Source organism: Azolla caroliniana, unplaced genomic scaffold, assembly GCF_043228905.1.
Source record: "Azolla caroliniana isolate FFs.n. ecotype wild unplaced genomic scaffold, voAzoCaro1.0.p SCAF_2, whole genome shotgun sequence".
Taxonomy (NCBI): domain Eukaryota; kingdom Viridiplantae; phylum Streptophyta; class Polypodiopsida; order Salviniales; family Salviniaceae; genus Azolla; species Azolla caroliniana.
This window is the reverse complement of record NW_028230437.1, coordinates 23,694,455-23,709,583: the sequence shown is the minus strand read 5'-3', so window position 1 is coordinate 23,709,583 and position 15,129 is coordinate 23,694,455. Positions and strand designations below refer to the sequence as shown.

The window sequence follows — 15,129 nt, the reverse complement described above, 5'->3', positions numbered from 1 at the left end:
AAAATGCGAGTAGCTGGTATGCCTTGTGTTCAATGTTATCACCAGGATTTTTCTATTAGATTGCTTTTTTATATTCATGCGTTATTTCCAGTTCATGAGCTGCCTCTACACTTTGTGTGATCTTTTTGTTACTCAACTTTCAGTATTTCGTAGTTGAACTAAGCATGAGCTCATTTTCGCGCTTGTATGTAAAGCATTGGGGTTGTGAGCTATGTTTCACAAAGTAGTTATGATAAAATATGTCCAGGAAATCATGATATAAATGAAATGAACAATATAGGGCATCTAAAAGAGTTAGAAAATCACGCATGAACCAATCATAAGCCCCACGTATCTCTACAAATACAATACAATCATAGGCTTTTTCTAATTTAAGAGAAGTAATATTTATTATTTGCCACTTAATACTATGCTACAAGAAGGAATTCCAACAAAATGTAGTTTCAACCAATCTCTTCTCAATGTACATTTCTCTCACGTATTTTTCCAACAAATGTAGTTTCAACCAATATCTTCTCAATGTACATTTCTCACATGTATTTTTCCATTTAGCCCTCAAATACCTGTTAACAAGATTAAATCCACAATTAGATAATTAAATCATTTCATCCCTTGTATTACAAAAATAAGGTAAGGTCCTAGAAAATTTCGACAAGAAACCAAAGAGATTTCATGGCAAATGTTTGAGAGAAATGCTCAGACATGTTTGAGGAATTTGTGGTATGGATAGTTTCATTACATAGGCTAATAACTTTTTGGAACATTCCCTCAGCACAATGTATGATAGGGTGAATATAGTAGTAGGTTATGAAACTCTTAAATCACAGAAAGAACATTTGGCTACCATCTCCAAATTCCACAAACTTTTAGCTTATGTTTAGTGAACATTACTAGTAAAAAATAATCATAAAGTTTCTGAAAGTCCACAAAAAATAGCAATCTAGCAATAAATGTTCATTATTGTATTTTCCCCAAACTCAGTCATGGTTTGCTTAGATGTTGGCATTTTTAGATCGTGAATTTGGTATAGAGCACTGTATGGAAGGATGGTTATCTACAATTCAGTTATTTGGGACACGTGGTTTCAAGAGGCGAAAAATAACACTCACATGATTCTACTCTGAAATATCTTTGCCTAAAAGTAGCAAAGACCAGTAGAAAACTCCTACATTCTAGTTATATAAAAAAATCCAATAATTTTCTAATAAATGCATGGTATGATCATCATGACTTTGTTATGGTTCTCCCAATAGGATTATTTGGAGAACAAATGAAAAGCTAACAAGTTTAATACATAACATGGAATGCTGTAAGCATATACTTACCCAAGGGGTCATATCGCCTTTGTCATCAAGCAGGCCCAAAGTGCGCAACCTCCTTGTGGCATAATATTCAAGCTGGGTTAGTTTTGCTTTCTGATTTTCAAAAATCAATTGCAGCTCCCCTAAAGCTCTTTTCTCTCCAAGCCTGATAGAAACAGCCATTTCGGTCCGAGTATCCAGATTACCACTTTCTAATAAGCGCAAATCCTGAAACATAATAGATGGAAAGGGAAATTTATATGTACACACAGACACATGCACTTTTCTGTTTTTGTAATACATTATATTAATTATTATAAAACCTCAACGCAAGGTGAAACAATTGAACATGATCATGAAGAAATTATCAACAGGTAATTATATAGGGCATTCTGAACAGAAAATTTTGAAGAAATATACATCAGAAGAGGACTATCTTTAGAGGCATTGTATGATGTGCATATTGATCGAGGGAAAACCTAAATGTACGATGTGTCTGAAATAGGTTGACTATAGTGCATTTGAAAAATAGGACTGTCGGTGCACAGGTATACATCCCTACACATTATATACATATGTACACATCCACATAAAATATAAGGCTAATGGCGCACATAAATAAAGACACACTTGCACACATATGCGTTCATACACTAACATATAATACATATATGTATATTTGTGTGTAGGTATGTATGTACGTATATGTATATATATCTATGTATGTGCGTATATATGCACATAGACGTGTACATATATATAGATACATTTCTAAAAAACAAGATTTTCAAATGATAAGGAAATTATAACCTCATTGATCGAGGTAGGATACCCAGATAAGGCAGAATTGCAGCCCTCTAATATCATATTGCATACTGCTTCTTCATTCTCCTGGCTTATAGGTAATTGAAGATGATCCCACACCGAATTTCGGAATAGTGCCTCAAGTAGAAAGGCATCAGGTCCATTAAGCGCAATCAACCTGAGATATGGAAGCATATTTTCTGGTAATCCTTCCCCATAGATTAGGTCAAAATAAACTGTAGTATCAAGCCCATTCAGTTCAGCAATATCCAGCTTATCTCCATAAAAGCGATCGGACTCAGGTATTTCCAAAGTTAGCATGAAACTATCTCTAACAGCACTTTTCATTGAGCTGCACTCAACAAATCCATAATCCAAGGCTAGTTGCCCATTGCTCTTGTTTTTTCCATACTGCATTACCAACTGCATACACATTCTATACTTAAGACTGTGAATGCATAAATATAATCTGTTTCTGATCTGTTTCTGGACAATTATTTTGGAAAGGTCTATAAGCAATTTCATGTATACAAAGTAAAAATCATATGCCCATATATTGAATATAAACAGATTTAATGACATAGATGGGGAAAACCACAAAACACCCCTGATTTCTTTTTCCCTCAACTGTCCCTTGTCAACCTCTGAAAGAGAGAAAAATGGGGATTTGAATCAGACAACACATATTTGAGAAAAAGGGGATTAATTGACCACATAATAGTTGCTCAAATAGTATATAATTGCTCGAGAGGGTGTTGACAAAGGGCATGATGGGGAAGTAATGAACACTTAGGTGCATTTGGGGTAATAAAGAGAAACTCAGAGGTATTTCATGTTTCTCTGCTGATAGAACAATGCAAGCTTCCAAAATCTACAACATGCAATCATATATATTACATATGATGAAGAAGATAGAGAGTTTCCCAAGAAACTCAGAACAATATGCTCTCCTTCACATACGTACATATGTACATACATAAAACTCAAAACCATGTAAATTCATTCATCTGATTGCATAGAACTTCGAATGTTTTGAGCACCTGCTCTCCTTCTTTGATAGCTTTTGGTGCACGCAACGATAAATATTCCCGTCGAGGGAAGAAACCAGAACTTTTCTTTTCCCAACTCGGCCCTTCCATGTTAACAACCATTCCATGATTCACCTTCACAAATTAAGTAAACATAAAAATTAGAGTGGCCCAAAAAAAAGGTAGGAAATACATTTTAAACATGCAGTGAACCTTTCTAAAGCTTGATTCTTCTTAATATCGTCAAATGTTTATTTTTATTTTTTATAATGCATATTATATCAAATTAATAATAAATTTTACCAGAAATTTCATACTTCTCCATAACATTCCTAAATTTATTAGGAGAGTACATTTATAATAAGAAATTCCTACTTAAAAAATATCACGAAACCACTCAACACCAGGGATTTGAGATTGGAATCTTTACGAGATCTGCTAAAGGAACCAAAGCTAAGTCATCTCCGGTTAGAGGAGGAAAAGTTCGAGATCGTAGAATACCAAATGCCCACAAGAAGGCCTCAAGTGTGAAAACCGATTCATCAAAAAGCCCCGGATTCGGAAGTATCGTCTCTTCAAGGAGTTTCCTGTACTCACTTTCTACATGTTGCCGATAACCTAAAATTGATCCAATTATTTGGGTACCTATTTAACGAGCATTGATTATCGGCATCAGATAATTTGATAAGTTGAAATTTGTCAACTAGTTATAAAGAAACTAGCCATTAGAAGATCAAAAAACATACCTTCAATCTCCATCAATTCTTCTTCAGACCTGCCATGGAGAGAAAAAAAGACATTGTGAATTCCTTTCTGGAAAACATATCAGTGAATTCGGAAGATATTTCACATATATGGCATCTCAATGCAAACTTTGAATGATATTATTAGGTAGACAAGTAGATTCCCCCATAAACTAGTCCTTAAGATGATATTCCAACCATTTTCACATTAAATCCTATGAATCATGAGTTTCCATTGATATCCTACAGAAAAGATAGCTATTTTCAGCCATAACATCGTAACAAACATTGATGCTATCATAGGATGATAACCAAAGATTGATTCAACCATAACATGATAAGAATCATTCATTCAACCATAACATTGTGCCAAAGTTGGATGCAAAAATATGGAATTCATTAAAACAAGGTTTGTTTCAATCTACAACATGGTAAGAAACATGGGATTCCAAATAAGGATTGATTAAATCTAAAACATGAGAAGAAAACATTGATTCAACCATAAATCATGACAAACACCGATTCAAGCAAAGATGGATTCAAACTATAATACTTCAACAAAGATTGAAACAACAAAAAATATGTATTCATCCATAACAGAATTAAATATACCAGAAAAGGGGTGAATCAAGTGTGGGCGGAAGAATGTCTATATAAGCACACCAAACCGACGAGCTCTTTTTATTCTTCTCAAAGAGAAGGAAAAGTGCAAGAGCAACCCACGGCCGGCAATTGCGACAAAAAGAACCAATTTCTAGGGAAGAATGAGAAACAGCGACACTCATCCATAGCTCTTGAGGGACACTGAGAGTTTCTTCACCTTCGGAAATAGATCTTTTGTGAGCAAAAAGACCTAGTCTCTGAGGGGAAGAAGGAACATCACAAATCTTAGGTTTAACAATGCTATTTTTCTCAGACAAGACGCCTTTGTCATAGAGCCATGAGTGGAAAGATTCAAGCTTTTGCTGTATCTGCGAGGTGTCTGTGAGGGGAGAAGAGAGGGTTTGATGCGTCGATGAGAGTGCAGGGGGAATGGGTCGAGTTCGAATCCTGCCATAGCTGCCACTGTTGAAGAAGAAGAGGGAGGAAGAGGAAGAGGAAGAGAAGGAAGAAGGGATGATGGTGTTCATTGTGTTTCTTTGTTTCTTCTTCTGCCCATTTCTTCATTCTTGGCTCATCCTTTTACTACTTGGCCTGCATAGTCCGAATCATTCGTGCATTCGCATTCTCTACCCTTCTTTCTATCATTCGCGTATGTTAAACACCCTCTCGAAGTATGGTCAACACTCAATACCATACTTTTTGTATTCATTCTTTATTATAAGAAATCATTTTATTTAAGGTACTAAGAAAGTTAAGGTAAATAATTGTAAATAAATAAATAAAAACATAAGAATATTTTTTATAACATGCGCGTTCGTTTTTCATTCGTATGGGAAAAAAGAATGTTTGCCAATGCATTCGAGTATATTACGTACTATGACTTTGGGTGTGGTCTTATTATGGGTGGTTTTGTCCTGGCTTTGGTCTTATGGGCGTCTTGACTCCTCATTGCATCTTCTTTCTGTACATACACATATATACATACCCATCCATCACTCTTTTGTCTAGGAATCGGCTTAACGGTTTAAACCATTCGGTTTGAATCGAACCATTTAGGTTCAGGTTTTTTTTTAACGATTCGGTTTGGTTTGGGGGAGGTTCAACAATTCAGTTTGGTTCAGTTCAAACAGCTTGAAACCGTGGTTGAAATGCTTCAAATGGTTTATGGTTGTCTCTTGATTATTTTTTCTTAAATATTTTTCTGAACAACCTTTTCATTTAAGCGTAATTCTGACATTTCAAGGAAGAAATTAAATTTCAAGATATTGAAAGATTTAAAATTTTGAAATTTGACCTAACTTGAAAACTGAAATGGGACCGCGAAATTGTGGTTTTAACGGTTTGAAAATCTCTAAACTAGTTTGGGTTTGAGTTTGGATTTTATTTAACGGTTCAGTTGGAACAGTTTTGGTAAATTTGGTTTTGTGGTTCGGTCCACTTCGCTTTAAATTTCAATTTTTTTAATTGTTCGAGTTAGACACCCTCAAACTAAACTGAACTGAACCATTGCCGATTGCTACAAGTTTTGTTGATGTTTGCCTTGGGTATGGGCAAATGCTTCTTTCTATATACCCATATCTATCTCTTTTGTCTTGGGCACACTTTTTTGCCACGCGTATCCGGCCATCTCTTCTACACATGCCCGATTGACTTTCACTTATAGATTCTCATGTGCTTCTTTCTTTCTATATACCCATCTATCTCTTTTGTCGTAGGTACGCTTTGTACGCACTCGTATCCATGCATCTCTTCTATACATGTCTGACAAACTTCCACTTATCAATTCTTGTGTGCTTTCTTTCTATATACCCATATCTATCTCTTTTGTCATGGGTATGCTTTCTAGGCAATTGTATATGGGCATCTCTATGTCCGACAAGTTTCTGCTTATCAGTTCCTTGTCTTACTATATGGTTAGGGTATTGACTGCTTGACTTCTTTTGCTACTCCATCGTTCATCCTCTATTCTACTTCACTACATTAACCAACCGTCCGATTCACAATCCATACAATTCTCAGACTTGAAAGGAGACAAAGGTGCTCAACAAAGCATTGGCTTGTGCACAAGTCCAAAACCAATATAAGAAAAGCTTGATCCAATACTTTGAACATCTTGCTAAACCATGAAAGAATTAGGGACAACCTCAAAGAGAGAGAGAGAGATTTTAAGACGGGTTATTAGGGAGTAGGAAACCAATAGTGTAGAACATATGAAGTTCCAAAAATTTTATTTATTTTTGTGAATGAATTGTTTGTTGAATAGAAATAGTTTCTTCTCCTTTTAGCATGCATCACTACTTTTTTCTTTGAGCATGCACTTGTGCTTATCCTTGCATGGGTAATTAATTGTCTTTTGGCAAAATGTACGTTGACAATTCACATTTAGTGCATGCTTCCTTGTCGTCACTTGATTCATTGTGGCTCATATTTTTCTGTCGATCATCTTTAAGAAGTTTTGAACCATTTACCCCTTTATTACCAATAATTGTCAACTTAATTTTCTTTTGGTTCTTTTTTTCACTATTGACTACTTTGACCAAAATCCAAAGCCTTTGTACACTTTACCTTTTTGTGTTTCTCTCCCTTCGCACTCGTCACATCATGACAATATACTTGCTTTCCCCTAGCATGTTCCTTCATCTCCTAATTATATTCCGGGCAAACAAACCCAAGCGTTATCATTTCTCATGTGCTTTTGGGTATTTATTTAATTTATTTTTTATGTTCCCACTTTGACATTTAGTTTCTTAACAACATTGTTGTCACACAAACCTCAAGTGATTATTCATTCAAGTTAACATGACTCTTAGTTCCGAACTCCAATGGTTTCGTTTCAATGCACACATTACCCAGAAACTATTGAGACAACACATATGAAGCAAGTGTAATTACTAATGAATCCCAACTTCCAAATAATTTCTTCATCTATCCTCCACTTTGAGAGAAAGGGAGATGTCGAAATTCTATCCTCAATGGGGTTTTCCCATTACCTATTGGAGTTTCAACACATCCCAATATCCACTTTGAGAGTAAGAGAGATGTTGTTGTTCTCTCCTCAATTGGATGTTCTTATTGGCTATTCGTGTTTCAACATGTCCCAATAGCCATGTACTAGATACATTAAACTAGTTATTGTGACATCCTAGTGTTTTTCACATGTAAATAATATAATTCTGTATTTTCATTGATAGATAGATAGATTTTATTATTGTCTTCGGGGGTTAAATATATCCTATGAGACAAATAAATATGAAATCCACACATAATACATGTGAAAGTGAATGATGACTCTCAATGTTCAACAACTTAAAAGACGAATGAGTGCCACATAATTGAGATTGCACGCAATTGCCAATGATATCTTGCACATAATTGTTAGTATACATCCAGATTTCCAAGCCATGTATTCATATATTGCATCCATCAAATTTTTGATTTTGTATGTTGCTTGAATTTTTCTACTTGTTTCTCATGTTATTATAGGAAATTAATGTCAGAAGATTTTTTTAAGCCTTAAGCATATACTCAATAACCATTTTCATGCCTAAGATTTGAATGGGAGGTGATATGGACTTAAAACAATTGGTGACTATGTATTAACTATCATTGTTTGAATAAAGTCACAATCTGAAATAATTATTCCTTGCCTCGAATAGATGATTTGATAGATCGTCTACAAGGAGATAAATACTTTTCAAAGGTTGATTTGGGAACTTGCCATCACCATATTCGAATTGCCGAAAATGATATTCCAAAAACAACATTTCGTATGTGTTATGGCCATTACGAGTTTCTAATTATGCCCCAACCACATTCGAACAATAAATGAATGATATGTTTCGAGATCAACTCAAGCAATTCATTGTTGTATTCTTGGATGATATTCATATTTATAGCCAAACACTAGATGAACAAGATAAACATGTTTTTTCGTCAAACTTTATGAGACGAAATTTTTTATGCCAAGCTAGCAAAATGTGAATTTTTTTCAATAAGTCAATTGTTTATCTTGAACATTTAATCGTTGAATGAGGTGTGCAAATTGATCATTCTTGAATAGAGAAAGTCAAACTATGATTGATTCCTCAAACCGTTTGAGAGCTATGTTCATTTTTAGGTTTTGTGGGTTTTTTGCAACAATCTATTCGTAAATACTCCCAATTGACAACGTCGTGAACCTTTTAAAAGGCTAAACATGTAAGTCTACAATTTTGATACCTTAGAATGATCATCTAGATGAGTCATTTACAACACTTATAGAACATGTTTGCTAGGCTCCTTCACTTCTCTTAAAAAATATTTTTGTGACCAACAAGACCTCACGAGTCGTAAGGCAAAATGGGTAGAACTCATTCAAGACTTTGACTTTTCTATACAATATCGTAAAGGATTCACGAACACACTCATTGATGTATCAAATAATATACATGAAGCTCATGTTTAGCTTCACTAAAATTAAATCTAGTCTGTATGAACAACTTCAAGGAAAGCACCTTGAAGATAGTTATTTTAGAACATTTTGGGTTAGAGTTGAATCCGGAACAAATGCCATAAACATTTCATCCTCAAAAGGAACCTTTTACATTGCTAACGACCCACTCTACCGTAATAGAAAGGTTTTTGTCTCTAAATTGTCTAAGGTAAAAAAAAAAAAACTTTTTGAATATCATGATGCACCCTCAACGATGCATCTCGAGATACATGTACACTTGTTCTTGTCTCTACTCAAATTTTTTGGCAAACACATGTATGGTATTTGTAGCTTGACTTTAAGAAACTTTGTGAGAAAGTGCTTTTGGACATTTTTCAAACCCTTTTTAAGCAAACTTATGGATGTTAATGGTCACATGCATCCACCCTTGAAGGGAAGCACAAAATATGAAAGTATTATTTATTCAGAACCCAACATCATCATTTTATATGTTCTAAAATGCATAATAAACACTCTTTCCTACTAAGCAATGGGTACCCTATTCATTCAATTTGTGATTGGAAGGAACCTAAAGCCCAATATATTTGAAGTTTTCCACTATTTCATTGGTGGTGGATCCACAATTTGGGATGTTGTGGCCATTAGGCTATCATTGCTTCGGTGGATCCACCCCCAATGAAATTTGTTACTACCATTGGGATGTCACCTCTAATAATGCAATCAATGAAAGAGAGGGCAATTGAAGAATGAGGCAAGAAAATTTGCTCATATAATAACTTATGACAAAGATGTGACAGGAGAGTAGAGTGATTGCCAACAATTTATTCAAGCTAATAATTGAGTAATAGGTAGTCGAGTGATACTTGCGTTGAAGTCAATATTTATTAGTCAAGAGTTGAGCGATCACCATGTCATGCAAAGTCGATTGATCTTCATGCCTAGTTTAGACAAGTGAGAAAATATCAATGGATGAGGAAAAACATAGATATGGATAAGGCACATAATGGCATGTTAAGGAACTTGTAGATCAACCTTTAAATAAGTTTTCTCATGAACATGCTAGGTGTTATCCATTTATAAAAATAGCCAATGGAGTTGTGTTATGTAACTAGGAGATCCTTAGGTACCTAGATAGTTTGTAATCAACAACACATAATTTTGGATTAGTTAGGCTCTAAATGTCCCAATATTTAACTTGAAAACTTTGTAATGAGTGTACCCCTCTTTGTCCTTTCATACTGCATAATGGTAAAATGCCAATAGCCTACAAAAGGCTAAGGTATTTTAACTTCGAGCTCTCTATCTTTTATTAAACTATTAATAAAAACATCAAGTTGAGATCCTCTCATTCTATTTTTCTTTTGTTATTTTGCCCTACTCCACTCCCTTTTGGCAAACACATCCCCACTGTATCTAATTTTATATGTCTCATGATAGATTTCTTGAGCTCTCTCTTGCGAGCAAGGTTTATAATGGAAGTCCTTTTCATGGGTTTTACATTAACAAATTTATTTCTTGTAGTTGTGAGATAAAAAATCACAAAGTTTTGTTAGGATCTATTTTATGGATACGTTCAACGATTTGAACTTTAATCCTTGTAAACACAAGTTCGTATTTGTGAATCCAATTGGTTTTTTGTTAGCTTGTTGCCTGACAACCATTTTTTAAAACACTTCTAATCACGACCTTGCTAAAGAGTCATTTGCACATAAAAACAAACAATTTATGTGTACCATGCCATCATGTCACCTTTCTCTCTTGGTTCAAATCCCCCATGGTTCCACGGCCTTCACGTACCCATAATTATGATGACAACGAAAGGCCAACAAAGTTGTGGTAAAAGCTATAGAGAATTGAGGACTCAACATATGAATGTGCCCCATCGGTGTCATTAAAAACAAGTACAGAGGCAATATGATATTGAGACATAGGTTAAGAATGAGGTCAAAGAGGCCAAGAATCAAATCATGAGCAATCACGTGAATATGAAATAGGACAAATGAAGAATCATGAACAAGAATCAAAATAGAGATTGACATAAAGAATCTAATAGAACTTGGCAAAATACTATTAATTGAAGATAGAACTTGAAACTAGAGCATGATCAAATGAATCAGAACTTCAAAATAGAAGGGCCCTCAATTTGAGGATTTAGGTTTCACTAAGGGAGACCCAAAACCATTAAACCATGGAAGCTAGCAATGAGGTTGAATGAAAATTCGCAAGAAACTTCCTCAAGATGGACTAGAAAAGGATCTATACATTTTGAAGTTGCACACGAAGAGATTTGATGCACTACAATAGCTTTGATAACTTTTTTCTTCCAGAACAGATAATACATCAGTATTGAGAAATGCCCTAAGGCTATGCATAAAATATGTACATTTAGGTAATGAAGTTTTAATTGTCAACTTAAATAAATACTTCGGTGGAGTAGAACCACACCACCTTATCAGAAAGCCGTCTATAAAATATTCCTTTGTCCCATATGGCATGAAACTCCAATCATTGTAGCTCTGCCTGTTGCATATTACTTTTTATGTTATTCAAAGAACCTCTGAGATTATGCACCTTCCTTGTCCAATATACCATAAATTATTTAGCTAGGTCATTCAGTCACAATTTGGAATACCTTCAAACATCTCACCTTCCAAATATACCAAATTGTGATATTACTTACTCATTGCCATATTTCAAGTTGATCAATCTGTGTTTGTTGATTTGGATGTATACATGTTTTTTGCATCAGACAATATCTCGTAGCAAGAGTATCTACAACATCCTCTTGTTCATATACCATTGGTTTATTTAGTACCACTGCCCATAATGCTATAGCAATAACTTTGTACTCGAGCTTCTTTATATGGATTGCGTGTTAAGAAAAAATACAAGATACATGAAGTAGTCAATTATTGAGCTTTCTCCCACATTTCATGGATGAAGGTTTGGGAAGCACTTTTGGCTATTTGGACATATTCCATGCGCCCTATCCAACAAAGCCCATTTTCTCCAATGGACAAGATTTTGGGCACTTTGGACCATTTAGACGGCCCGTAAGGACTTCGATCAAAACCAACTACATGAAGTTAGCATCTTTAAGCAATCCCTCAAGCAATCTCTGTTTGATTTTCTATAACTTAAAGACATCACATTGCAAATTTACACTATTTACTTTGAGTGCTTCTAAGCTCTTTAGTGTCTAATCGACATTTGTATACTTTTCTTTAGGTTTTCTCCTTATCATGATATAGCATGGTATGGCTTCAAAGGTTTTGAACCTATGACATTGTGTCATAGGGGTTGAAGCCCTACAAATAAGCTATACATTGTAACATAAAAAATATTCTTTTAATTTATTATATTACTTAGGAAATCCATGTATATTCTAGATTTCTTTGGAGCAATTTAGAAATGTCACGAGTACTCCTAAGCACACTATAAAAAGAGGCACATGACATTATTGAGAACCAATTCGGTTCAAACTATCAAGGATAGTACTAGAGGTAAGGAGAATTAGTATTAAAGATAGAGGAGAAGAATGAGGATTAGTACTAAGAAGGGAAAGAGTGTGTGAGAATCACGAGAGAGAGAGAGAGAGAGAGAGAGAGAGAGAGAGAGAGAGAGAGAGAGAGAGAGAGAGTGATGACAACAAGAAGTATATTATATTATATGAAGAAAGATACAAGAACAACTAGGAGACTTAAGACCGACGTTGCTAATCCTCATTCTTCTCCTCTATCCTTAGTACTAATTGTCTTGGCCTCTACTACTATCCCCGATACTCCTTACTTTGATTTCCCACTAGTAAAATAAAACTAAAAAAGGCATTTATTGAGCTCTGATAACTACAAACCAAACTTCATACTCCAATACTATTCAAATCACAAAATCTTTGTTAAACTAGTCAGAAGGAATGAAGATTGAAATATATGATGCATGAATTTCTACTAGTTTTGAGATGCTCGTAACTTAAGCCAACTCTTAAAATTTCTCCATACAAATAAATATGTGAAAGCTCAACAAGAGGCAATATGGGATGCCCTCAACCTCTTGATAAACTAATTTACCTAAATCAAAGGATAATGTTGGTCAACAAATTGTCTTTGATGAGAGAGTGATGGGGTGTCTTCTGAATTTGAAAGGTGTGTTCCTTCTCATGATGGAAAGCTTGTGACCCATTTTATTGAGCTATTACTTTCAAAATAATTGTGTTTTTTTTTTTGTACACGAGACACAATCACTTGCAACATCCATGGAAAGAGAGGACGTGGGAGAGTGAGTTGAACAAATAGGGTTGGAGTGGGGCTCCACATCCTTCATGTAGATCGTTGTCGTGAAGATTTTCGGCAACGGTGTGAAAATTGCATGAAATGTACAAAATCAAGTGTGGTTCTTCACACACAACATAAAACAATAATAGTGAATATACTATTTTATACTAGTTTAATATCTTGGTACAAAAAGAAGGAGGTCTTCAAGAGCTTTCGAATACACTTTACCACACAAGAAACGGTCAACTAAGTGGCAAGTTATGTGGGTATGAAGTTTGTGAAGAAGAAGAGAAAAAACAAAGCTATGAGATATCCCACATAGACAGAATAAATAAGGATCCCAAATTATATAAGCAGGGCCAAAATCTATTACTTTGTGTTTATGAGTGGATCATAGAATGTTCAAGGTGACTTGAGCTAAACTAACTAGATGAATGGGTGTGGCCTAACTACTTGTAAAGGTTTTGGGTGACCGGACAAATCCGGCGAGATGGCAACCGACGACCAAGATCGGGACCGGATGGCGACGGACAAGATCAGATCGAGATTGGATTGAACCGGTCGGTTGATCGCAGTGCATGGTATTTTGAAGATTTTCGGTGTAAATACAAGACCATAAGTAGTATTTTGTGTTTTAAAAGGGATATGAGCAAGGCTTGAACCTTGCACCTCCAAGATAAGGGGCAATAGACTTACCACTAAGCCAAGTCATTTTCTTAAAAAATTATAATTTTATCATTATAGTTTTACATGTAATTCTCATACATGAGAGCTTAGATGATTACATGGTCAGTTGATTGCAGTGCATGGTGTTTTGAAGATTATCGGTGTTAAATATAAGACCAAAAGTAGTATTTTGTGTTTTAGAAGGGATGTGGGCAAGGCTTGAACCTTACACCTCCAAGATAGGAGGCAATAGACTTACCACTAAGCCGAGTCATTTTCTTAAAAGCTATAATTTTATCATTATACTTTTACTTGTAATTCTCATACACGAGAGCTTAGATGATGACATGGCAAGCATGCATTACACGCATGTCTTACACGCTCACATGCAGCATATGCATGGGGGCATCTATAAAAGAGTGGAGGAATCAAGCAAGGAAAAACTAATGAAAAATTTGGGAAAAATAAGAAACTTGTAATCCTATTGTTGATGTATATTCTCTCTTAAATCTAAAAGTTAAAAGTTCAATCTTGATCTCAATATTTCTCTTTCGTCATATCAATCTCTCTCAATCTCTCTTAAATACTTTCTCGCCAAAGCTAGTGCAAACTTTAAATCCTTCTAGTCCAGAACCCCGACGGTTCCGCTTCACGATCCACACGTAGTGACGGATCTTCACGACATCATCCACTAGATTAAAGGTCAACCAAACGAGATGTTGATTGGCGATGGCCTGCCTATCTTTGGGCTGCCGCTTGAACGACCCTTGACGACTGACCAAGTAACAAGATTGTGGCTAATGAGAGGAGTTGGGGCTCTGCATTCTTTTTAACAAAACCATGTAGATCTTCTAAGGGAGAGGCTGCCCAAACAAGGTGCCAATGGGACCATGGCCTATATCAATGGGCTATATGCCTTCTTTAGAATGACGTGTGACGACCAGACAAGTAACAAGTTTGTAGGCTGCTGACGAGATCTTCAGATTCAGTGTTGGGCTCCGCATTCTTTCAACAAAATCATGTACTTATCTTCTAAGCGAGAGAGGCCTATCCAAACAAGGTGCCGATGGGGCGATGGCCTACATCAATGGGTTGCTTGCCTTCTTTAGAATGACGTGTGATGACCAGACAAGTAACAAGTTTGTAGGCTGATGATCTTCATCAGAGTTTCCTGGCGAGGAGGTCACGGATGGGCATCATCATTCGAGAGATATTCAATTGTGTTGTATCTGTATCTGTATCTGTCCATCCATCCATCCATCTCACGTGTGAGGGTTATAG

General features: G+C 35.4%; 1 protein-coding gene across 1 annotated transcript; it reads right to left on the bottom strand.

Moving 5' to 3' along the window:
• Positions 1-214: 214 nt before the first annotated feature.
• Positions 215-5,019, bottom strand: LSMT-L (Rubisco methyltransferase family protein). Its single transcript, XM_087315497.1, has 7 exons — positions 4,489-5,019; positions 3,880-3,908; positions 3,564-3,778; positions 3,146-3,268; positions 2,112-2,528; positions 1,326-1,529; positions 215-563 (listed from the first exon to the last, which is right to left on the bottom strand). The coding sequence occupies exons 1-7, from the start codon at positions 5,004-5,006 to the stop codon at positions 549-551; spliced, it is 1,521 nt and encodes a 506-aa protein (XP_087171623.1). The 5' UTR covers positions 5,007-5,019; the 3' UTR covers positions 215-548.
• Between the last annotated feature and the right edge of the window lie 10,110 nt (positions 5,020-15,129).

Coding starts and splice junctions, on each gene's coding strand:
- LSMT-L (XM_087315497.1), bottom strand. CDS start 5,006: ATGAACACCATCATCCCTTCTTCCTTCTCTTCCTCTTCCTCTTCCTCC. Junction 3,909..4,488: donor CTTGATTCACCCCTTTTCTG/GTATATTTAATT, acceptor TCTCCATGGCAG/GTCTGAAGAAGAATTGATGG. Junction 3,779..3,879: donor AGAATTGATGGAGATTGAAG/GTATGTTTTTTG, acceptor CTCGTTAAATAG/GTACCCAAATAATTGGATCA.